The 26,216-nt window shown below is 39.0% G+C and overlaps 1 protein-coding gene across 1 annotated transcript in view; it reads right to left on the reverse strand.

The window, feature by feature from the left end:
* The window catches only part of LOC117301369 (multiple epidermal growth factor-like domains protein 8), a 49,835-nt gene extending 26,160 nt beyond the window's left edge, over nt 1-23,675 (reverse strand). The window contains exons 1-23 of the mRNA XM_033785302.1: nt 23,514-23,675; nt 22,520-22,716; nt 21,579-21,742; nt 19,798-20,019; nt 18,136-18,316; nt 16,834-16,928; nt 16,249-16,471; nt 15,089-15,278; nt 14,488-14,630; nt 13,614-13,757; nt 13,266-13,473; nt 12,240-12,318; nt 11,543-11,723; nt 10,736-10,905; nt 9,540-9,758; nt 8,865-9,068; nt 7,399-7,650; nt 6,396-6,505; nt 5,115-5,246; nt 4,486-4,590; nt 3,692-3,943; nt 2,257-2,414; nt 587-800 (exon numbers count right to left, since the gene is read on the reverse strand). Of these exons, the coding sequence (XP_033641193.1) occupies nt 587-800; nt 2,257-2,414; nt 3,692-3,943; nt 4,486-4,590; nt 5,115-5,246; nt 6,396-6,505; nt 7,399-7,650; nt 8,865-9,068; nt 9,540-9,758; nt 10,736-10,905; nt 11,543-11,723; nt 12,240-12,318; nt 13,266-13,473; nt 13,614-13,757; nt 14,488-14,630; nt 15,089-15,278; nt 16,249-16,471; nt 16,834-16,928; nt 18,136-18,316; nt 19,798-20,019; nt 21,579-21,742; nt 22,520-22,700 (3,827 nt within the window). The 5' untranslated portion in view covers nt 22,701-22,716; nt 23,514-23,675. The remainder of the gene's footprint in view (nt 1-586; nt 801-2,256; nt 2,415-3,691; nt 3,944-4,485; nt 4,591-5,114; nt 5,247-6,395; nt 6,506-7,398; nt 7,651-8,864; nt 9,069-9,539; nt 9,759-10,735; nt 10,906-11,542; nt 11,724-12,239; nt 12,319-13,265; nt 13,474-13,613; nt 13,758-14,487; nt 14,631-15,088; nt 15,279-16,248; nt 16,472-16,833; nt 16,929-18,135; nt 18,317-19,797; nt 20,020-21,578; nt 21,743-22,519; nt 22,717-23,513) is intronic.
* Between the last annotated feature and the right edge of the window lie 2,541 nt (nt 23,676-26,216).

Raw genomic sequence — 26,216 nt, forward strand, 5'->3', positions numbered from 1 at the left:
CACGATACTGCACTGTACATGATACAATAATTTTCGCCTCGCTGAGACGAAGTTTCAAAGTTTTGTTAACTTCTCAAAAACTACAACAAGTAATTTTTAAGGGTAGCTTTTTACCATCATCATCTTCAAACCGTGCAAGTTTAATGTAAATCTGTGGACATTGTGTTTTGTGTCCTACAAAAAAATAACCCAAACCCTTTAATGGGTGATTCACTTAAAGCCATTGGACCCTTTCGGTTCAGAAAAAAAAAAAAAAGTTCACAGATTTACAAATAACTTACAGGGTTTACAGAAGACTTCTCTTGAAATATTATTCCATGAAATGCTTTACTTTTTGAGATACAATATAAATTCTCGTTAATGAGAATTACGGATTTATTTTAAACACATGTCATGACACGGCGAAAAGCGCGGAAACAAGGGTGGGTTTTTCCGTTGTTTTCTCCCGACTCCGATGACCGATTGAGCCTAAATTTTCACAGGTTTATTATTTGATATAGAAGTTGTGGTACACAAAGTGTGGGCCTTGGACAACACTGTTTACCGAAAGGGTCCAATGGCTTTACTGGATTGTGGAAATGTTTACCTTGGGTCATGGTAGAACCCCTCTACACATTCCTCACAGTGGTCCCCCTTGGTGTTCTCCGTGCAGTAACAAACACTGGTCACGTTGTCACAGCTACCGAGCGTGACGTCACCGTGACCGTTACACTGGCACTCCAGGCAGCCTAAGTCGGGGTCGGTGGCGTTACCGTAGCTCCCTGGTTTACACAGCTCACAGAACTGCCCCATGGTCGGGTCTGCAAAGTTCAATCAATCATTAAAATGATTCATGATAATTTGTTATTAATCTTTTATGCACTCGTTCATGTTCGCCATGTGTAGACATGGTAGACCACACCGGCTCTTTCCAAAATAGAGATTTAATACATGGTTGCACGTGCAAGTTTACTATTTATTTATTGCGTAAAGCAACTAATCCCATGTGTTGTGTAACGCATCTAAAATAACCCAGTGCACTTATCGAAAAGAGAAAGGGGGATTGCCCCGGTGTTCCTGGCTGTGGCTGCTGTATGCGCCGTAGCACCTTGTAAACCCTAATAAGATGCTACATAATTGGGTCTCAGAATTCATCACTGCAATAACCTATATTTCTGAAAGTTTGTACAGTGTATATACTCAGCGCCTTGAGTACCTGGTTTCGTAGATACGTGCGCTATATAAGACTTCGATATTATTACCTTAATTGATAATTATGTTAAAATACCTAGAATCCAAACTTGATCTGACTGAGTCGCCTCGCACTACTTTTTGGTAGATACGTGCACTGTATAGACGATGTGACCACTGTTGCACACGAAAACCATAACATGATTCGCGCGCATACCGCCGGGCAAAACCTTTGTGTTTTGGCAGCCAGCTAGAAAGTGTATGCAATCTTAATACCATGACTACGTGTCTTTTTGCCCGGCGAAACATGACGTATACAGTGTATTTTCAACAGAGGGTGGTTTGAATGTAAACAAAGGTCACATCGTCTATAAGACTTATTCATTATCATTATTTATTTATACTTGTATCTTTCATGCACCAATTATTAAAGTGATAAATTGATAAGTAGATACGTGTGCTATATAAGACTTCGATATTATTTCCTTAATTGAACATTATGTTAAAACACATTAAAGGCAGTGGACACTATTGGTAATTGTCAAAGACTAGCCTTAACAGTTGGTGTATCTCAACATATGCATAAAATAACAAACCTGTGAAAATTTGAGCTCAATCGGTCATCGAACTGACGAGATAATAATGTAAGAAAAAACCACCCTTGTCACACGAAGTTGTGTGTGTTTAGATGGTTGATTTCGAGACCTCAAGTTCTATATCTGAGGTCTCGAAATCAAATTCGTGGAAAATTACTTCTTATTCGAAAACTATGGCACTTCAGAAGGTGCCGTTTCTCACAATGTTTTATACCATCAACCTCTCCCCGTTACTCGTTACCAAGTAAGGTTTTATGCTAATAATTATTTTGAGTAATTACCAATAGTGTCCACTGCCTTTAATTCTTTGTAGTTTTTTCTTTATACAAATGACACCCCCCAAAAGTAGGTCACAACAGCACCCTCAAGAGTCCTCTTTCCCATTCTGAAAACTGTTTGGCAAATATCTTTGTTTTTGAGCAATAATCCATTTCTGCTTAGCAAGATTTGTCCGCGCTAAGCATATTTGGGTTCATGTGTTATTACTTACGTTCACAGGAGTCACAGATCCCGATCCCCGTAGAGCAATTACTGTGATTATTACATCCACAGTTGATGCTACAGTTATCCCAAGTCCAGCCAGTGTCACAAATACACATGTAGTCTGGCGCCTCACTGCACTGGCCATTGATGCACTCATGGAAGCAGCTAATTAGATTGGAAGGGAAAAGGAAGGTTGGGTGCTAGATTAGAAAGGTTTCACTGGGCCAACCTCGTTCCCAGGGGTAATGGTAATTTACAAAATGTTCTATACCATAATAATCGTTGCATTTCTTTTAAAGGATTTGGGTACTTTTTGTAACACAAAACACAAGGTCCACAGTTTTGCATCAAACTTACACCGTTTGAAGATAATGATAGTAGAAAGAGTACCTTAAAATATTAGTTGCTGAGGTGCTGTAGTTTTTGAGAAATGAGTAAAACAATGTCATGAAAATACGTTTTTAGATGCTAAATAATTTTCGTCTCATGATCACTGAGACGAAAATTATTTTCATGACATTGTTTTACTCATTTCTCAAAAATTACCGCACCTCAGCAAGTAATATTTTCAGGGAAGCTTTCTACTATCATTATCTTCAAACGGTGTAAGTTTAATGTAAATCTGTAGACATTGTGTTTTTTGTCCTACAAAAAGTACATAGACCCTTTTAATTAGTATTGTAGTGCCCCTCCCAGAGATTACATAGAGAGTAAGAAAATACCACCCCCACAAAAAAATACAAGTTCCCATTCTGCAGAAATAGTGGACATGCGGCAACTGTCGATGTGGCATCCAGTAGCTGATTGCCTGGCTGTGATCCAAGTACCATGGTCAACGCCTTCTGATTGGTTAAGGCACCCAGCATATGGATATGCAACTCAAACTAAGGGTTCTCTTTGCTACTCATTTTTATGTGAGCATTGAGAGAATAAACACCAAGTCCACTGTCTTAAGCCAACACATACTTGTTAACTGATGTGATCCCTTCCTCTTGCTCCTTTTATAATCAGGTTTAAAGACACTGGACACTATTGGTAAATGTCAAAGACCAGTCTTCTCACTTGGTGTATCTCAACATATGCATAAAATAACAAACCTGTAAAAATTTGAGCTCAATTGGTTATCGAAGTTGCGAGATATAATGACAGAAAAAAACACACTTGTAATACGAAGTTTTGTGCTTTCAGATGCTTAATTTCGAGACCTCAAGTTCTAATCCTGAAGTCTCGAAAATCAAATTCGTGGAAAATTACATCTTTCTCAAAAACCACATCACTTGAAAAGGGAGTCGTTTCTCACAGTGTTTTATACTATCAACAGCTCCTATTACTCGTTACCAAGTAAGGTTTTATGCCAATAATTATTTTGAGTAATTACCAATAATGTCCACTACCTTTAAACCACTCCTTCGAGACTGGCCTTTCCGTATGAATTTACTCACGTTTTAACACACTCGTCTCGCCCATCGCCTTTGAAGCCTCGGTTGCACGTGCACTCAAACCCGGTCTGCGTGTTGTTACACGTTGCGTTGGGGTGACAGTTGTCTAATCCCAGCAGGCATTCTTGAACGTCTGGGCAGAACTCATATGACCAATCAGCTGGATCCGCAACAGTGATGTTACTGTACTGGTCGGCCACAAAGGCATTGCAGGACTGGTTCGAGATGGGACCTCCAAAGTTCCCCTCTTGACAACTGGTGATTGAGAGAAATAACGCAATTACAAAAAAAACTACAACACAGGCTAAAAGAGACCGGCCTGATTTCACAAAGTGCTAAGAATGATCATAACCCCCCCCCCCCCAATATTTATTTTTCAAGATTTTGGTTGTGCAGCCAAGGACTCTCATAAAGTGAACTTAATCACTGCACTAGCCAAGAACCCCAATGAAGAGAAGACAAGGACGGAAGTTTCAGTTTGAGATGTGGGAGGGAAAACCCCAGAGAATTATTCCAGGGAAAACCCATGCAGTCAGGTAGGGACTGGAAACCATAGTCCACTTAGTGCCCCGGCGTGAATCAAACCAGGGTTCTACAGGTTGAAGGTGAGGAAAGACGCCAACTCAAACACCAATAGTAAAGTTAGTATGTCTCAACACAAATCACTACGGTCATACTGACAAAATCAGGAGAGTTTTATCAACACATCTACACTTTTATTTTTCTGAAACCTACAGGAAAAGAAATATAAACCGTGACAATATCCCCCCAGGGTGGGGATGGTTTGTGATACTTACTTTCCCAGGGTGGGGTTGTCACGGTTACCACACCAGCCACATCTGAAGTTAGCCAGGCAGCTCTGACAGTCTGTGAAGGCAGAGCACGATGGACACTCCTTATTTCTAAAAAAAGACAGACAAAACATGGAATAAACAGCATGATTAACACTCAATATAAATGGATACTAGTATTAAGCCCGGCTCATACTCCCTGCGAATGCAAATACAAAGTGAATTTGGATGTCTTTTGCAAATTATTTGTTGCGAATTTGTGACATCCAACGTGTTCGCATTCGCATTCAGAATGAATCGGGCTTTAATCAGAGGGCTTTAAGGGCTTCCCGTTTTGAAAATTGGACACCATGCTTGACTATTTCAGTGAGAAACTTGAATGCTCTCTTTTAGAGAATTCTAGCTGAATACAAATGTAGTGTTACAGGTTCCCAAAATTAAAAAAAATATAAAAAAAATTTTGGCAAAACCCCACCAAAATATTATTCTCTATCCCAATGCAAAACCATTGCATTTTATCAGTGCTGCCAACATTGAGACTCAGGGGGGGGGGGGTCATTTCTTAATACTGCACCAAGTCAAACAAAGGGAGATTTGGACCATAATCAGGGGTGAGGCAGGATATATTTACTTACAAGTCAAACCAGTTCGGACATTGGCCGTACGTGAACGATGTGATGAAGGTACCAAAGGAGAAACAAGTCTTGGTCACCTCACACCAGGCACACTCCTTTGTGCGTTTGGAACAGTCCTCACAGTTAGTGTACCTGTGCACAAAGTGGAATAAACCATTGATAAGTACAGGGGTGTTTTTTTTTTAAAGTTATAGGTGCATTCACCACATGATACCATATTGCAGGCCGGCTTTAGTTCACTGTCGTTCACAATAATGTTGAATGATCAGACAGTAGGAGGGTTGAGACTTTGTACGATTCATTAACAATGCAATATCATAATGCGGGCTGGCTTAGTTCATCTGACATTTGAAATCAAGTTTGATGATATTGAATGGCTAAACTGCAGGTGGGTTGAATATATAATGTGTAGATCATAGATGCATTAACAATGTGATATCATAATGCTGGCTGGCTTAGTTCATCTGACATTTGAAATCAAGTTGGATGATATTGAATGGCTAAACTGCAGGTGTGTTGAATATACACTGTGTAGATCATAGATGCATTAACAATGTGATATCATAATGCTGACTGGCTAAGTTAATATATTCTCCAAAATTAAAGCGGATGATATTGAATGGTCACTCTGTAGGAGGGTTGATTGTATACTGATATCATATTTAAGGTTCGATGATATTGAATGGCTAAACTGTAGGTGGGTTGAATACGAACTGTGTAGATCTATGCATTAAAGGGAAGGTACACTATTGGTAAATGTCAAAGACCAGTGTTTTCACTTGGTGTATCTCAACATATGCATTTAATAACAAACCTGTAAAAATTGGAGCTCAATTGGTCGTCGGAGTTGGGAGAACATGATGAAAGAAAAAACACCCTTGTTGGATGAATTTGTGTGCTTTCAGATAGGAATTAAAGACTTCTAGAATTCTTTTATTATTTAAGTGAGAAACTACCTCTATTTCAAAATCTGTATTACTTCAGAGGGAGCCGTTTCTCACAATGTTTTATACTATCAACAGCTCTCCAATGCTGTTTACCAAGTCAGTTGTACGCTAATATTTATTTTGAGTAATTACCAACCGTGTACCTTCCCTTTAACAATGCGATTTCATAATGCTGACTGGCTAAGCTTATCTGTTATTCAAATTTACGTGGATGATATTGAATGGTCAAACTATAGGAGGGTTGACCGTATACTGATATCATATTTAAAGTAAAGCATAGTGCATCTATTCTTAACAGTAACAGAAGCCCAACCAAGTAGGAGGCTTTACTCACTCGTGGCATTTTTGGGTGCACTGACTTGCGTTGACGACGCTATTTGCAAAGCGCCCTCGTCTGGTGCAGATTGCATCATCTCCTGATAACAGCCATTCGCACAATGGATTCTGGAATAGAATTCAAATAAACACAACAGTTATCCAAAGGTCGAATAACAGGAAAACATACAGAGAATACAAGATTTAAAAAGAAGAAAATATTACACAATTACAAAATTCACACATCAAAATAATTGGTCTAGGGGGGGGGGAATTATTTATATATAAAAAAACGTTTGAAAATAGAGAAGCAGTAGCCTGTATAAAAATGTTGTACATAGAGCCTGATGAAACCTCAGAAGAAAGCAAACAAAACAATAGCATATAAAGCTGCATACATGTAGTAATTTCCCCCAAGTCTTGTCAAGTAGCAAGTCAGTAAAATTGGTGACTCAAGTATGACTCGAGTCTAAGTCATCGACTTGTGTCGACAACAACATGGGGAAAAACACTCAAATTAAATAGTCACTCGGGTTTTTACAGACCATTCCTTATTAGACAGCGTACTAAGTTAGACCCGAACCAGTTTTACTTTTGAGGTGGTTGAAAAAAAATTTCCCCTTTGCGTTCAGACAGCACTGAGTTAAAGCCAATACGGTCTATCTTTGGTTTTAAGAGGTCAAAGCAAACGCGACCCTGTTATTTTAACATCCGGTTTATTGTCCTGGTGATTGGTCACCGTGTGTTAACGTAATGATTACGGAGGTCAATGGATCATCTGTTGAGACATAAACCAGATAGTTTTTTTTTTGTTCTGTCCACACACAGTGCTAAAAGATGAACCCAAAGTAGTTTAGCGTTAAACCTACCTCGCCGACCGTTTTAACTCATTCGGGTGCAACTCGATTCGGTTAAATTTCAAGAGCATTCAGACACACAAAGTTAAACCTGAATGAGTTAAAACTGCCTTAAAACTGACTTTATTACTGTGTCTGAACGACCCCCCCAGACTCACAACTTACCTCAATACAGGTCAGGCAGTCCACATAAAGCCCGCAATCCAAGCACTGATCCCACTGAAGGATTAGATGATGTGTGGTAATCCCTACCGCCGTGCCGCATCGATCCACGGATACCATCGGTCCGTCCCTAAGCTCACAGGTCTGACTGGTCGGGCACCAGCCGCAGGAATTATCCGTCAGGCAGCCCGAGCATGTCGAATACTCGGTGCAGGATGATGAGAAAAAGGGCTGAAGGAACTCCTTGGTGAATGGCTGGAACAAAAAAACAAAATACTAGTTTATTTTCAATGCAATGACTACATCTTTTGAACCTTATTACTAGGGCACCGGACACGAGCTCTGGTGATTTTTATTTATTTTCATTTTTATGCAAGTCGCCAGACACACAAGGCCTGAAGGCCACTTCAAGGTGTGGGCTACAATTGTTTTTTTCCAGAGGCAGTTGCCACCTACTCCTAGGGCTGAAACAGGAATACCCCCTTTACAGTCCATATGGTATGTACTTGGGTATCATCAATTCGAAGCCTAGCCGGTAGAGCAGAAAGCACCACCTCCCCAATGTTATGTAGCAAGTGTCACGACCAGGAATCCAACCCACACTCTGCTGCTCAAACACCAGAGCTTGGATCCGGTGCTCTTAACTGCTCGGCCATGACACGCCATGATCTGCAAATTGTTTGATCGAGGCCCGGTTGTGGAACTTCTAACCTCAAAGGCACAAGCACATGTACAACATACATTAAGCATTAAATAACAAATCAATGAAAATTTGGACTCTATTGGTGATTGAAGTTGCAAGTAAATGATGACAGAAAAAACACCATTGTTGCACAAATTTGTGTGCACTCAAATGCATAATAAAAGGCTTCAGGCCTGAAGTCTTTTAATATTTGAGTGAGAAATTACCTCCTTCTCAGATACCTTGTTACTTCAGAGGGAGCCGTTTCTAACAATATTTTATAATATCGACAGCTCTCCACTGCTCTTTACCAAGTAAAAATTATTTTGAGATTTGTTCAGATTACCCATCCTGGATCCACTTTGACAAGGTTCTGAAGCACTTTGAGACACCTGTGGATTAAGTGCTACAAAGCTAAGAATTAACAAACTAACATGTGGCGTGTCATGGCCGAGTGGTTAAGAGCCCCGGATTTAAGCTCTGGTGATGATCAGCAGAGTGAGTATGGGTTTGAATCACAGTCGTGATACTTGCTACACAAAATTAGGGAGGTAGTGCTTTGTGCTCTACCGGCCAGGCTTCGAACTGATGATACCCAAGCCTACACCCATATTAAGTGTAAAGGGGTAACCCTGTTTCAGCCCTAGGAGTAGGTGGCATCGACCTCTAAAAAAAAAAAAATAATTGTAGCCCACACCTTGAAGAGGCCTTCAGGCCATGTGTGTCTGGCGACTTGCATGCTTAAAACAAAATGAAAGTAAAATAAAAATGTATTGACTATCTTTACCTGTGAGTTGATACCTTCTTGGAGATTGCCATTCCAGTTGAGGTTCATGACCGAGCGGACCAAGTTATTACTGATGACCTGCTTCTGTTCTTGGAGGAAGTAGTAGGAGGCGGTCGGAGAGGCGTCCGGGATGATCGGAGAATCGTCATCTCGTTTAGCTTCTGTCTGCCTCTCACTGGCCAACGAATGATATGCGACTTTCTCCTGGTTGATTAAAACAAATAACGCGTGGTTTGTTTACTAGATGGAAATTTGCATTGGGGATAACTAATATTAATGTTGGTTCAGCAAGGGCACAGAAAATTACAACACAACCCTAATGTGATGGCCAGAATTAAACACTGTAGCTCGAAAGCCTGATAATCCAGTCACGTATGGAGGTAAACACAATAAAATAAATATAAATAATTTGTATACACAAAGCACAACTTAAAATAAAAAAAACAAAAACAAACACCAGAAATAAGACAAGCATATAAATAAACAAATAAATAGATAGTTCTAAAAAAAAGAAATTCTGGGCTGGATTTCACAAAGCAATGCTCTACAATTCCTCGCAAGACAAATTGTCAGTATTGTCAGTGGAAGTATCAATGATCACAAATATTGTGAGTGTTTACAAAAAGTATACCCCGCCTTAAAGTTTAGCATCTTCTAATCTTAGATTATTCTCACCACACTGTCTGGGCTATCATCCTTGTTGAGATAAAGCGTTGAAATGGAGTTAGAGCTGACCATCCACACACTCAGATCGGTGCCCGTTGGGGGCGCCACACCATTGGGACGCAAGAACCCCTTGTACTCTGCAATGAACTCTCCACCATTGGATTTCTCCTCTCTGGTAGCAGCGTAGTAGAAAGTGAAAGTGTTGTCGGCTTTTTCTTTGATAGTCACCTGGAGTGGGTAGTTACCAAAAACAAATGCATTAAAGACACTGGACACTATTGCTAATTTTCAAAGACCAGTCTTCTCACTCGGTGTATCTCAACATATGCACATTATCACAAACTTGTGAAAAGTTGAGCTCAATTGGTCGTCGAAGTGGCGAGATAATAATCAAAGAAAAAACACCCTCCTCACCAAAGTTGTGTGCTTTCAGATACTTGATTTTGAGAACTCAGAATTAGATAATGAGGTCTTGAAATCAAATTCATGGAAAGTTACTTCTTTCTAGAAAATTACATTACTTCAGAAGGAGCCGCTTTTCCCAATGTTTTATACTATCAACAGCTCCACCAACTAGTATCCACTGCCTTTAAGCAGGACATTTATGTTATCAATATAATGTTTTAGGTTCACTGGGGTTTCTTCCCTGCTGTTCACTTCTGCTGTTCACTTCCGTGGACCACGGTTTGAATCCTGCTACAGACCTTGCCAGATAGAACATGCTTTCGATCCCTACCCGATTACAAGGCTTTCCCCATTTGAGTTTTACCGCACGTATAATTTTTGTTAAACTTAAGTCGGTACAAGACCCCCCTTTCATAAACAAGTGTAATAATGCGGTGCAATTCGCGTCCAATCATGCCAGATACACAAGTACAAGTCTACTAGATCCCTCCAGAACACGTTAAAGGGTGCTGCGAGTGCAGAATGTTGCCATACGCAGCATGTGGATAATGGTGATCGTAAGCGCAAAATTCAGCGGTAAGCAGAGCCATGAAATAAGTCGTGGCTTCAAATCCCACCCGAGTAACATGCCTTTGATATTTTTTCACAGGACTCTGAAAGTACTGAGTATACAGTGCTAACACACATCGGTGTATGGGTAAAAACCAAAATCAATACAGAGCCATGAAATTGGACCACTATTCTGAACAGGATTTTACCCTTTTTGGAGGATAATTTAGATGATAAAAACACTGTCTCACCTCGTCAGGATGCGAGATGTTTTGAGGGTGTCGATACTTAATCCATGTGACGCCTGGAGGATGATCCTGTATTCTGCACTGTGAGAACTCGGTCAGGTATGTACCGTTAACTCCCCACCATCCAGGGTAACCTGTGTAGGATGACTGGTCTCCACAGAATCCAACTGGTTCTAAAAAATTAAGATGAAGTATAAAGGACAATCAGGAATTGAAAAACCTTTTTGGTTTAACTTAAGGAGCAATATGGCCGATTGATTCGGCCAAATTTTCAGACTGTGTCTGATTAAAGTAACCCTCTTCTTAATGCATAAATTTGTATCAGTTACCAACACAGTACATAACCTATAAGTGCACAATGTGAAAGTTTGAAGTGTGGAAAAAACAATCTGGGAAGCTATCTTTGAAGTTAAGTATAATGCTTGGACTGCAAAGTTGGCAACATTTGCAATTTGCAATCAGTCAAATTCTAGTCAAAGTTCGTTCTTCTTTTTTAAAGTGTGTTGCTGTTTAAATGCAGGACAGGAGGGCCGTGCGAATGTTTTTAAGCAGGCTCAAAGTTCTGGAGCACCATTCACGATCAAACCCATCCGAGCACGTCCATAAAGTTTGTAAAAAGCTGTTTTTCCACAGTTTAACTCCGTTCGGCAAAATTTTTTTTGCAGAACATAGCAAGAATCAGGTCTGTGTGATGGGGGCTTAATTAATATACAGCAGTGTATGGGCACAAAAATTTTTTTTTTTTTATTGTCGATGCAAATTACAAACAGTCAATTCAAATCAAGTTTGAGTTTTATATTTATTCCGTACCTCCCAGTTGGTAGCACTGTCTCTCCTGAACGCACCAGCCACACTGCTCATTGACCCTTGACCTCGAGGGGTCATTGACGGTGACCCCTTGACCCCAGATGATACAGGACTCACAGGAAACCAGGCTGCTGCAGATGCTTGGGCAGTCTCCGAGGACAAAAGTATCGGCATTCGAGCAAGACTTTACAGGGAAGCAAAAAGAAAGAGAGATATTTTAATTTTTTGAAAAATAATATAACATTTAGGAAATAATCAATGTTTGGGGGCGCTATCCCATTCAGTGATGCTGTATCTGTTGACTTGTTTCAACTTGAAAATGTATTGTGTTAATATATATCCAAAGTGTAACTGGGTTCTTTTATGTGCTATACACATGTACACAGCAAACTGTACCAACTGCGTCATCCCATCCAAAGAAAAGAGCAATAATGATTATGTGCCTTGCTTAAGGACATGAGTATCAAGTTTCGGTCTCAAGTGAACATAACTTACAATTTTACTAATTCATTTCTGAAAAAATATTGTACTTCAAGCAAAAATATTTAAAGGGAATTTTTCCAGCATGACCATCTCTTTGCCACGACAAGTGAACACTCCTAGCATGGTGGAATAGCATGGCTGCAGTACTCATAGTGCCATTAAGTGTAAGGTGTGGTAGGGTCAGGGGTTTCTTAAATTTAAAAACAAGCAAACTTACGCTCTGTCTTGAGTAGCCCAGGCATGCATCGTCATTCGCGCACCAACCACAGTTAGGATCACTTACGCAGGTGGATTCACTACACAAACAAAAAGGCAGAAAATAAACAGTTTTGTCCCCAAAGGCATCTGAAAGCACACAAATTTGTGCAAGTAATTACTTGCTGAGGTTTCTGTACTTTTTGTGAGATGAAAATTATTTTAGCACCTTGTAAACCCATATAAGTGCTACATATTTGGGTCTCAGAATCCATCACTGCAATAACCTATCTTTCAGAAAGTTTGTATATATACTCAGCGCCTTGAGTACCTTGTTTGGTAGATACATGCGCTATATAAGACTTTGATAATTATATTATGTACAACGGATTTACGCGACCTTCTGAGAACATTGCTCTTATAATTTTCACCTTTTTTCTCAAAACCTTGACATTAAATGAAGCAGTAACTTTCACAGGTAGACTATATTAATAATATGTTAAAGGCAGTGGACACTGTTGGTAATTACTCAAATTATTTATTAGCATAAAACCTTACTTGGTAACGAGTAATGGGGAGAGGTTGATAGTATAAAACATTGTGAGAAACGGCTCCCTCTGATGTGACGTAGTTTTCAATTTGATTTCGAGACCTCAGGTTTAGAAATTGAGGTCTCGAAATCAAGCATCTGAACCCACACAACTGCGTGTGACAAGGGTGTTTTTTCTTTCATTATTATCTCTCAACTTTGACGACCGATTGAGCTCAAATTTTCACAGGTTTGTTATTTTATGCATATGTTGAGATACAGCAAGTGAGAAGACTGATGTTTGACATCTACCAATAGTGTCCACTGCCTTTAATTCACAGTAGGTAGGGATCATGTTATGTTCAAACACTTGATCTACAAAAGGTATCAACAAACTTTTTAAGGAAATCTGAAGGCAAAAGGAGATCAATAAAAGCAAACCTCAAATCTGGAGGAAAAAAAACCAAATCACAGCCTTGAGCCTTGTCTTGCCGTCTCTTTTCCCCGACTGCTACTTACCTCGAATGCAACAGACAGTTGTCAAGGACCGAGCCGCCCACCTTGGAGTTAACCGCCACTGTGCCAGGCATCCTGACTGCTATGAGGTCACCCAAGACTACCCCACTGTACCCTCCGACAATCAAGAGCGTGCTGCCGTCCCGGACTGCCGCGGCGTGACCAAAGCGCCCTCTACTGGTAGTGTGTACATGTGGCGAGTCAGCAGAAGCTACAAAGTGAGATAAGAAAGATCAGTGAGGCTTGAACTTACTCTTCAAAGGACATGTCAATGTTTCAACAAAATTATAAATACTATATTTTTTATTATTGCTTGTTATACTGTCATTGCTATGGCGATAAGAAACTTACATTGGAAGCTGCTTGCTATTGTGTCAAAGTTCACCCATTTGTGACAACCGAGATGAAAAAGTTCAACCTTGTCGTCATAACAGCGTTCATGCGTGGATGGGTAGTGCTCTTCTGGTCTGATATAATGTTCATGAACGTTACCACCTGTGGAAAGCAAAGGACACATAACTCAACTAACCAATAGAGGTACATGTTTGTAAATATGAACAACACACCTTAAAGGCAGTGGACACTATTAGTAATTACTCAAAATATGTGTTAGCATAAAACCTTACTTGGTAACGAGTAATGGGGAGAGGTTGGTAGTATAAAACATTGTGAGAAATGGCTCCCTCTGAAGTGGAGTAGTTTTCAAGAAAGAAGTAATTTTCCACGAATTTGATTTCGAGACCTCAGATTTAGAACTTGAGGTCTCGAAATCAAGCATCTGAACGTACACAACTTCGTGTGACAAGGGTGTTTTTTTCTTTCATTATTATCTCGCAACTTTGACGACCGATTGAGCTAAAATTTTCACAGGTTCGTTATTTTATGCATATGTCGAGATACAGCAAGTGTGAAGACTGGTCATTGACAATTACAAATAGTGTCCAGTGTCTTTAAAGGCAGTGGACACTATTGGTAATTACTCAAAATAATAATCAGCATAAAACCTCACTTGGTAACAAGTAATGGGGAGAGATTGATGGTATAAAACATTGTGAGAAATGGCTCCCTCTGAAGTGCCATAAATTTCGAGAAAGAAGTAATTTTCCGAGACCTCAAGTTTAGAATTTAAGTTCTATAATTGTAGTACATGTACATGTACAAATGGTATAGAAAGAAGCCTGAACCTGAATTTCAAGAGACAGGAGCAATCCAAACAGTGACTTACCGAACACCACCATGTAGTTACCGATGATGCTTGCGCTATGGAAGGTGCGTCCCATGGGGGCGCCAGTCTCCTCCACTGCCCACTTCATCCAGTAACGCTTCTCAACATGGAATGCATAAATGTCGGCAGAGCGATCGCTGAACCTAAAAAACAAGAATTTCATTTGTTTACTCATTACACATCTAACAGCACAACTCGCGCAAATAACAGGATGAATAAGAAAAAAGATAAAAATGTTAAGTTGGCAAGACACTGCTCTAGAATTGCATTGGTCAAGGGTTCGAATCCCACCAGAGTATTAGTATACCCGTGATTTGTTCGCCAAGCTCAGGAAAGTATACAGTGATAACACACATGTGTTTATCCCCGATGCAAATTTCCATCTACATGTAATTAAAAAAAGAAATGCTCAGTTTAAGTTGTTGTTTGGGGGGGGGGAGCCATGCAATCAGGTAAAGACTGAAAAACCAAATCCACACACAGGCTTGTATTGCGATCAACATTGTGCATGGGAGTGAGAAATAAACACACACTACTATAAACAGATCATTACAAAATTCAGATATAAGAATTTTTTACGGATGTCAACAAATTTAGTTACCTTGAGGAAGTTGGTCGGAAACCTCCAAATACGATGAGCGATTTTGAATCCAGATGGAACACCGTGCTGTGACCCCTGACCCTAACATCAGCTTCACGACCTCCAAGGGGGCTGATGACCTCCCAACCTGACCTCAAGATAAGGTCATACTTGTAGATGATATCTTCAAAGTTGGACCCCTGACTCCGCCCTGCAAGATTCAAGAGTTAATAAATTATCGGCCGCCAAACAGGGGTAAACTTTGAACTTGTATCTGTTAACTAATAGTAGAGAGGTTTCGCAAGCGTGCGAAGCAGACACGGATACAATAGCCGTACGATATCCGTATCCGTTCACGTCAGCCGCGTGTTGGAATTTGTTTCGCAAACTATAAGTATGTTTCACTTGAGTGCGCTCGCATATTTATCATGAGTGTTTATTTTTGACAAACAGGACCGATAGAGACCCCGTGTTTTATACACTGCATTTTCTCATCTTTTTGCTTGCAAATGACTAACAATGCCTATCCGTATCAAGCACAATACCAGTGAAAGCCATTCTGTGGTAAATGTTTTTGCTCTGGGACAAATACAACTAAAAGTCTGCAAAACAGTATCCGTTGTTCCACGACTTGTATTAGCTCCCGTATCCGTTGCTAACGTGAATGCAAAATACGATAGCCACGGACACGCGTCACGCGAACACACAAAGTGTCGATGTATTAGTATCTGTGTACGTACGCTTGCAAAACCTCTGTAGTGTCCTCTTATATAGCACTCACATCTGTCACTTAGTAATACAGTTCAAGGAGCTTCATCATTCATTATTTTCATCTCATCTTAAGGACACAGAATAAATGGTTAAGTGTGATTTACATTGGGACATCACACTTTGCTTTGCAAGACTGATTCGCACATCAGAGTAACCTTCAAACAGGAGTAGTTCAAAATTATCAATGTTTTAAAACTGTTATCTCTTTTTATTTAAGTTCTTTGATCCAGCCGTCTTTATTTTCAATTTCCGTATGTCCCCCCCCCCTTTCTCAAAACAAAAATCAAATTTAGAATATTCAATCATTCTCTTCACCAACAAAACAAAATTTTTACAGATTCTTGTTTCTAAATGGCATCAAACTTACTCTTCGGATCGAAAAAAAATATATATATATTACGACAACTTACCACCAAAAACAAACAGATGAGAGAAGTTGACGATGGTCCCCGAGTGATCCGCTAGTCCCGGTGGAGTGGACTGAGCATCACTCCCTGCGGGCAGCAGGTGCCACATCAAGGTGAGGAGATCAAATGACCAGAGCTCGTTGGTGAGGGAGCCGTTCGCTAGAATGCCCCCGAAGATAACCAACTCGTCATCGTAGAGAACCATGGAGTGGGCATAGCGACCAGTCTAGCGTCAGATAGTAAAAATATTTGTGGTATAACAATTTTGAATTATTACTTCATCAATGCACGAAATCCAAGGACAGTCATAGAGATTAGTCTACATATATTACATCAACATTTTACTGGCTTAATGTTTTGATCCGAGCAGAGTCTTTTACAAAGACTCCTATCACAAAGCTATGCATTACTATGCATAAAACATAATACACTGATTCCGTGGAGGCATATCATGTTACACGTTCAAAACCAAACACCAGGCAAAATACACTGATTAGAGTGATAACTAATTCAAGATTCAAATTTAAATGATATAATTTATCAAGAAATACTAAGATGGTTTTATCCTTCAATCCCCTTAAGACTTACCGGCTGCATAGCAGAAGCAGGCGCAACTTGTTCCCATTGGTTGGAGGTGAAGTTAAACCTCACAAGGTCACCCAGTACGCCGTTGAGGTCGTAACCTGAGGTCAGAGGTCAAACAAATATTTATGAACCAATCAGTATGGTATAGACTAAGTGTACAAAACCAATGAAAAACAACAGCAAATCAATTGTAAATGAATAAACCACAAAATAAAACAAAGTATTTACAAGTATAAATCACTGCCAGAATTGGTCTCATCTCTCATGAGCGAGCCTGTGCCGGAACTCATTCTGGTTGATGAGCTACAGTATCTACCTTCTTTTGATCCACCGAGTTGTGCCTGCATCAGTTTTTTCTTTCTGCTCTACATAGCCGTTATTGCTTAGCGATAGATAGCCTATATATGTAGGATCTAGTTTATAGGATTTGAGGCATTGCATGGTGAGGTATCAATGTATAATTTGGTTTGCGGTAACACCATGTGTGTATCTACTTGCCAGGTAGAGTTGTTCTTAGGGAACTGTCTTGCTTTATTCTACTGCCGTGGAGTAGATAATCGGAGGTTCGGGAGACTTCTCAGTTCTGAAAAGAACTGTCCACCTTATTTAACTATTACCAGAGCGGATGGTATAGAAATTAGACTGGACTACTACTTTAGCTTATAGGATCGTAATTAACTGTACTGCCGCGGAGTCAGTTCTGAAATTGGTCTCAACGTTTCGACTAGCGTGCTTTAGTCATCGTCAGGAGACTAGTTACAAAGTAGAATCTATGATAGAACATTATATAGACCATGTAAACTTTGTTTACAATAAGTGTGACCTTGTACATTCTTTCAGTAATACTACACATTGACAAGTTGACATTTTGTGTCATAATTTCCACACAAATCAAAGAATTATGAAAGTAAAAGCTCGACAAGTATTGAGATTTTAGTCTTTTCATCATATCAAAAGTTGATAAGAATTAGACAGTGCAATCTCCATACAATATAAGATTTTATGATTCCTTCCATTAGGCTGTGTACAAATCCTGCCTGCAGGAAGTCCAGGCTCTTTTGTAAACATGTGATATCGTCTATAAGACATTAGCTAAAAAAACTGTCACAAAAAAAAGAACACACTCGAGCAAGACCACCTACCAAATTAGCATATTCAACTTTTAAATGCCAAGAAAGTGCGGCAAACATGTACAAAGGTAAACCTTTATGTATTTTTAAAAAATAACAACTGCTTTTGCAGACATAACAAACATTTCTCAGCTCAGATCAAGTCTAAAAATTTCCCCCTCTGCAATCTACTAACCTCCAAAAACCCAGAGGCTGTCGGTGGTGTCGTGATACTCCGCGGTGTGTCCCGTCCTTGCCTCAAAGACGGTGGCAATCCCAGAGGAAACAAGCAACGTATCGCCCCAGTTCGTGTTGTTAGTAGTTGACAGGCTGCACCCCTCCCCGACGAAACCTTTACGACAACTGCATTTCTGCACCTGGAATGACAATTTTTATTCACTTGTTAAAGACACTGGACACTAGTGGTAATTGTCAAAGACCAGTATTCTCACTTAGTGTATCCCAACATAAGCATAAAATAACAAATCTGTGAAAATTTTGATTCAATTGGTCATCGAAGTTGCAAAAGAATAACTGAAGAAAAAACAGATGCCTAGAAAAGGGTACAGCTGAAGTATTTTAATATTTAAAGGATTTGGGTACTTTTTCAAAACGTCCACAGATTTACATTAAACTTACAGAGTTTGAAGATAATGATAGTGGAAAGCTCCCCTTCAATTATTACTAGCTGAGGTTGTGTAGTTTTTGAGAAATGAGTAAAACAAGTCTCAAAATAATTTTGGTCTCATGAGACCAAAATTGTTTTAGCATGTAAAATCCTCTTAACCAGTTATGATATTATACCAAATCCATAGCATAACTGGTTAACACGTTTTTACATGCTAAAACTGAGACGAAAATTATTACTTTTACTCATTTCTCAAAAACTACAGCACCTCAGTAAGTAAAATTTCAAGGGAAGCTTTCTACTATCATAATCTTCAAACTGTGTAAGTTTAATATAAATCTGTGGACATTGTGTTTTTTGTTAGGAAAAAGGACATCTTGTAGACCTCAAGTGAGAAATGACCTCTTTCCCAAAAATTATGTTACTTCAGAGGAAGCCGATTATCACAATGTTTGATACTATCAACAGCTTTCCATTGCCTTTTACCAAGTAAGTTTTAATGCTAAACAACTGTTTTGAGTAATAACCAATAGTGTCCAGTGCCTTTAAAGGTAGTGTCAGCATTCACGAATAGACGCCAACCCTCAAATCTGAGAAGTGATTAACGCATGAATCGTTTTTAAGATTCAAATATTTTTGGGTGGACAATTTTCTGAAATTTTCCCAAAAGGAATCTGTTCTCAAAAAGTGCCTTCAAAGGCAGTGGACACTATTGGTAATTACTCAAAATAAAACCTTACTTGGTCACGAGTAATGGGGAGAGGTTGATAATATAAAACATTGTGAGAAACGGCTCCCTCTGAAGTAACATAATTTTTGAAACATCAGTAATTTTCAACAAAATGGATTTCAGAATTAGAATTTGAGGTCTCAAAATCAAGCATCTGAATGCACATAACTTCGTGTGACAAGGGTGTTTTTTCTTTCATTATTATCTTGAAACTTCGATGACCGATTGAGCTCAAATTTTCACAAGTTTGTTATTTTATACATATTTTGAGATAAACCAAGTGCGAAGACTAGTCTTTGACAATTACCAATGGTGTCCAGTGTCTTTAAACATGCTAAACATTTCAACATCAGACAACTTTCTTGAATTCAAATATCCTACTTTTTTTCAAGTGTAGAAGGGAAGCAAAAACAAAAGTATCTTCCAGTACTTCTTATTGAATTTAATTTAGAGTCCCCACTAAAAATGGTCTAGCTACAACAACACTGATAGTTACTCACCATCGTCATGAAATCACAATCACCCCTATCCTGAGCGTAGCCACACACCAAAGGACACGACTCCCTTTCGCAAGACTCCCCTACGTAAGCATTATCACACACACAGCGGTAGTTCTGACACACACCATGCCCTGAGCAGTCATTGGAACAGTTCTGTATTTTATACGTGGCTGTTGTACCATTCAGAGGGTAGTTGGTGTCGCTGTACAAGTGAATTAACATCTGAAAAAAAGAGCAGAATGACAAATGTAGGAGAGTAATTGTCACCTTATTTTCTCTTTAATTTTAGATGTATACACGTACAACGATTGCTTTCATTATTTATTCATCAGGAAAACATTGCTCCAATAGTCTGTTTCAGTTCCAGCATACATGTACCTCAGGCTTTGTACGTTGTTAGGCCTTCACAAGGCTATATGCTTTGTTTTTGAAAGGGCAAGGTCACCAAGGCATTTTCTCTTTGGCAAAGGGCACCCTATGAGGAAATTGTAAATTTCTACTGGAGCATTTTCAAGGGCACCAAGGCAATGGCATGGGGCAACGGATGCAATCGCCTCTGTTGCCTCCGCGAAATATCAGGCCTGGGCCTACACACCTCTCTTAATATTCGTGCATGGCGTCACAATTCTCACCAAAATGAGGCCATAGACGTAGTCCACCACCACTTGCAGTGGCTGCGCCTATGGCCTCGTTTTGGGTTACAATTGTGACGTCATGCAAAATTATCTAGAGAGATGTATATCATGGTAGTGGAACTCAATTTATCATTCCCAGGCATGCAACTGCCCATTGAAAAAAAAGAGGAAAATTTTCAAAGGCACAACGCAAGTGCGGAGCGAGGCAGCCGAAACGCCACTAGACATGATACCCACAATGGTAGCCTAGAAAATGTTGAGGTTTATTATGCTCTTAGGTGCATTTTAGCATGTACTAGGCTTATCTTACATGATTGTAGTTGTACACTGTTAATGCCAGGAATACATAAGGCTAAAAAAAAAAAATCCGGAAAAAAAAATAAAACGCGGAATTCCGCGGAAACGCGGAAGAGTTGCATGCCTGCATTCCTTAGCCAATGTGACTTCAACTTCCCAGTTTGAAAACCACGTTAAAAAACCTCACTTGTTTTCTTTGTGTTTTTAAAAAAATATTTCCTGTTTTGGTATTCAATCCTTGATTAGAGGGTTATTCCACCATGAACCTAAGCTGACGGGTCATGATAGATGCTATCCTTTCAAAACCACTTCCTCTATTGAAATCAATGTCATTGTCTCTAGAGGAAACATCTAAAAATTTGCATTTATTTTTAGCAGCTCGGATTAACTATCTCTTCATACTCAGTCTATTTTAAAACAAAACATTTACATAGAATGAAGTATTGTGTGATGAATTTTTTCCTGGGAAATGGTTCACGGTGGTTACATGATTACAAGTATGTAAACGCACCGTAAGCTTAACATTTGTGTGACCTCTCAATTATGTTAAAACCGAGTCCAACATTTACACAAATGACCAGGGCCGTTCCAACGTTTTCAAACCAGACTACAGGCCTGGGAACTGCATAAGTTAAGGCGAACCAAAGTTATGTTTCCACTTTTTGCTACAATGGGTGCCGGTAGTGAGTTGCCGCTGAATGTTGCGCGCACCGTGCCGGTGAAGGAACTTGTAGGTATCAATCTCAACTACTTAAAACACCAGCGACAAAATACAATCCACAATCAATTTGAACGTACAACAAAGACTATAGGCCTGGGAGCTTAAGTTTAGGACGAATCAACACTCACGTTTCCACTTTTTGCTACAATGGGTGCCGGTAATAAGTTGCCGCTGAATGTTGCGAGCACCGTCCCGGTAAAGGAATCTCCATCGTAGATCGTCAGGAAGTCGTATGTACACTCCGTCTCAAACTCCGAGAAGGTCAAAGTGATTGTCATGTTGGGGTCAGGGGCTAAAGGTCAGATCATCAATGCAAAGTACAGAATTAGTGATTATTGAAAGATTATTTGCATTTTTATCTGTCAGTTTCAATCGGAAAATTCACAGTCCTCCAGAAAAAAATGTAGGCCGTAAGAGCAGAAATAACTGCTCAGAAAAGACATGAAAGAGAAATCTTAACTCGAGCAGAAACCGGGTTACCGGCCGAAGCAACATGTATTAAATAAATTGCTTGTGACTGGTTCCCTGCTAATGTTTGCTTAGCAGGAAACTAGTCAAACTACTTTTAACACCATAGAGAAGATGCTTTCCTACAACTGAACAAGGACTTTGAACAACTTGGTCCCTGGTGGTAATTTTTGGTGGGTTTTTTTTCTAAACAATTATTTGTTAGTCGAGTGTTTTTTAAAGTGCTCTCAATTGATTCACACAATGGAGATCAAAACGCATGTAGGTCTCCACAAAATTAGTTTTTCGATTTTTACAAGTGATAAAAATTAGGCAGATCTGGGCCAAACTTCATGGCTCTGCTTCCTGCCAAATTCTGTGCTTCTCGTACGATTAGTAGGGCCAGCACAGAATCTCTGCGCTACATGTAGCTGTGTGAGTGAATAATGCCTAGTAATGTGGAGTAAGCATTTTGCACTTTTGTTAGCCAAAATTCCCAGCTAACCAGTGAAATACGCTTGAATTTTCCATCTTATAGCAAACACTGGCTCATAACCCTGCGGTCAACAAACCATTGGGAGGATCAAGGAACTTTTGATTATCTCAACTACGCTCTCCTCACCTCGTATAAGCCATTCACAATGGGCATTTTCCTCATAAAATCCTTCTCCGTCTGTGACTGTTCCTTCAAGACTGTCCAGAATTACCCTTCGTAGACCCGAGCATCCGGTTGCCGACACCTCATGCCAGAAATGACACAGGATCAGCAGTAGCACCGGCATGAGTTTCACTCTGCCCATCATTATATATATGTAGAAACTGTAATCAAAACAAATAAATAATAAGAACGATTCGAATGTCTGTAAAAGGTACGGTCCCTTTACATGGTTTGCCCTTAAAGACACTGGACACCTTTGGTAATTCTGAGGTCTCGAAATCAAATTCAAATATTGTACTAAATTGTAGTGGAAAATTACTTCACGAGAAAATTGCGTCAAAGTGAAGATCATTAATTCAGCAATAATAACAACTGGACGCTTTTTTTTAGAAAGTCAAAGGTTAGTGAGAAATATTTATTCTGATCTTCCTGCAAGTCGTTCTTAACTACCGTGAAATATAATCAGTGTCGTCATGAAAGAAAATAATGAAGGCCTGCCACTTCTATCAGATACGAAGTTACTCGGGTACGAAACGACTTGGGTACGAAGTAACTTGGGTTTGACAATTTGGGTACGAAGTGACTTGGGTACGAAGTGACTTGGGTACGAAGTGACTTGGGTACGAAGTGACCGACATCGATCGATTGATCATGTTTTTTACGTTGTTAAAATAAAAATGAAATTAGTCAATATCATCACTTTCACAGTCGCACAGAGGGAAACACTTATCAATTATGTAAACCATACATTTAGGATCAACTTTAATTATCGAACCGTTAACCGATTTTGATAATAAAAGGAATTCATTTTGTTTTTAATTTGATATTTATAATACGTCGCCATTTTGAATTGCAAAGTTCGTTCACACATCACAGTCAAACCATGGTCAAACACACGGACTCAGCTGTGTAGATCGAAATCGTCCCAACAAACCGTCTCAAAATATCGTCTACTTACCTCTAAAATATAAACAATTACTCCACAAAACTCACTACTTCTAGTTAAAGAGTTGTTTTCCTTTCACAAAAATCCATTATTTCTCCCATTATGAGCCAGAAATAAGGGGATAATTGCGATTCCCTTGCCCTTTTTGTCCGTCGTCAGCCTTTAGTTTGGGTTCCCCTATTCATCGCGAAGCAGCAAATGGGGATTTTTTTGTTGACCTAAAAGATTTGCATAAAATATGCAAGGGCGCCCTCATTGTTATTATTGGGAAACCATAATAGCTTTTGGGCAGACACGTTCTGAAGAGAACGAAAATTAAAAGTTTACAGATTTACAAATAACTTGGTTTACAGAAGGTAATGGTGAAAACCTTTGTAATATTATTTCATGAAATGCTTTACTTTTTTAAGTGTTGGCCTTTGGACAATACTGTTTACCGATGTTGTGCGATTGCTTTAAAAACACTGGACACTGGACACTATCGGTAATTGTCAAATAACTTGGTTGTACAAATAACTTGGTTTACAGAAGGTAATGGTGAAAACCTTTGTAATATTATTTCATGAAATGCTTTACTTTTTTAAGTGTTGGCCTTTGGACAATACTGTTTACCGATGTTGTGCGATTGCTTTAAAAACACTGGACATTGGACACTATCGGTAATTGTCAAAGACCAGTCATATCAATTCAATTCAATTCAATGAACATTTATTTTCATGTCGACAATAACAATTTAAGCATATAATAGGAAACAATTATCGATTAATATAATAATGAAGGACAGATGCAATGCATAGAATTTGAAGATAATAACTACAAAAATTAACATAATAGTCAACATGTAGGGAAAAAGTTTAAGCATAATGCTTTTGTATAATTTCCCTGAGACAGACAAGGACTTGGACGACAAAGAAAACAAAAAAAAAAGCAACCAAAAACGGAAACATAAAACAAACAATGACACAGACCAGACTAATCAATAAAAATAATTATCGACACCACAGTCTTTGTACAAAAAAGTGTATATACTACAGTTACAAATACATATTCAAGAGGTGCTGTTTCAATTTCTTTGAGAATGAATTAAGTGAACGAGACTTTTTAATATCAGAGTTAAGGTTGTTCCAGAATAGGGTGCCACGAGATACAATGTTGTTTTTGGAAAACGCTGTCCGGTTGAGTTTTGTATACAATTCACCTTTTGAAACTGCAAGAGTTGAATAAGTGTGGATTGATGAACACGGTGTAAAAATATCATTAAATTCGTTAGGCAAAGAGCCACTTTTGTATTATACATGAATTTACCTAAACTTAAATTTAAGGACTTTTAAGGCTAGAAACAGTGGCGTAGCGTGATCCAATTCCAAGTATCCAGTTTGACTAATAATTCGAACAACTTTCTTTTGAAGGAGAGTGAGAATTTTACTGTGTGATTGATTAGTTAATTATTGCATAGTTTAAATACGATAAGATGAGAGAATTACATATTGTTAACAGAATACTTGTGGGTAGAACAAACGTCAATTTATTCATAACGTCAATGTTTTTAGAAACTTTACCTGCCAAAACATTGAAAGGTTTTCGTCTATATGTATTCCTAGGAATTTTGTATGCTTTAGTCGGTTGAGAATGGTGCCATTCAAAAGAATATTGGAATGTCGAATGTATTTTTGCTGTCTTGAACAAAATATTATATAATTAGTCTTGAGTAAATTAACTGACAACTTGTTTGCAAGGCGGCCAGTTATTTATCTTAACTAGCTCAGTATTTAAAGCATTTACAGACAAAAACAAGGAAATACTATAAATTAGACCTTGACTCATACTGGCGTCCCTTATTTTTCTCATCAAATAATAACAACGAAAGTAAGGCAGCTTTAATTAAGGCTGTCATATAACAATGGTAAGAGTGACAATGATCACAGATTTGCATGCAACGAACGAGGTCTGAAGTTGGTCATGGAGGAAAACTTCCCTGGAAATATTTTGAAAATTACTGCAGCGCTGTAACGATGTTACGTCTCTGAAACATACCGTTGATACGCTTTGACAACAAACCAAAACGAAGACAGAAATTTCTGATTTCGTTCCAAAAACTGTTGGTCTTTCTTGTAACATTTCCTTCTCTTTCCCACCCAAACGTTGTACACTACAGCTTCTATCCGATCGGAATGAGGACAAATTGCCATAAAACAATGTGTTTTAAATAGCCCATGGTTGTTTAACTAAAACACACACAGATTGTGATATTTTGTTTTTTAACCAACGAGTCAGTATTATTGTTAAGTAGGATTTGAAACTTTACATGGTGGCAAAACGATATGGAAAGGTTTGCTGTAACAACATGTAATGACTATCTCTTAATGAGTTCGGGGTGGGTCTGAATTGAAACCAATTTTGTATTCTGTATCCCTTTTCTCAAAACTGTCCAGAACTGAATATTTCGAGGGCCTACAAAATATTAGTGAGGTGCATCCCTAAGATTCAAAGCTGTGTCGCCCCAACCCGCCCCCTTTAATATTACCATGGTGACGCCCCTGGTAAACACCAACGTAGATCACAAACCAAAGGCCGTCGGCGGTATGTTATTTACAATTCTGCATGTTGGTTTCACTTTGATGCACACTCTCTTCTATCATATTTATATTTGCAATTTTTTGTTTTGATCAATATTTTGAGGCAAGATCGCTTGGTTGAGTGCAAATGACACGCCGC

Source organism: Asterias rubens, chromosome 17 (assembly GCF_902459465.1).
Source record: "Asterias rubens chromosome 17, eAstRub1.3, whole genome shotgun sequence".
Lineage (NCBI taxonomy): Eukaryota > Metazoa > Echinodermata > Asteroidea > Forcipulatida > Asteriidae > Asterias > Asterias rubens.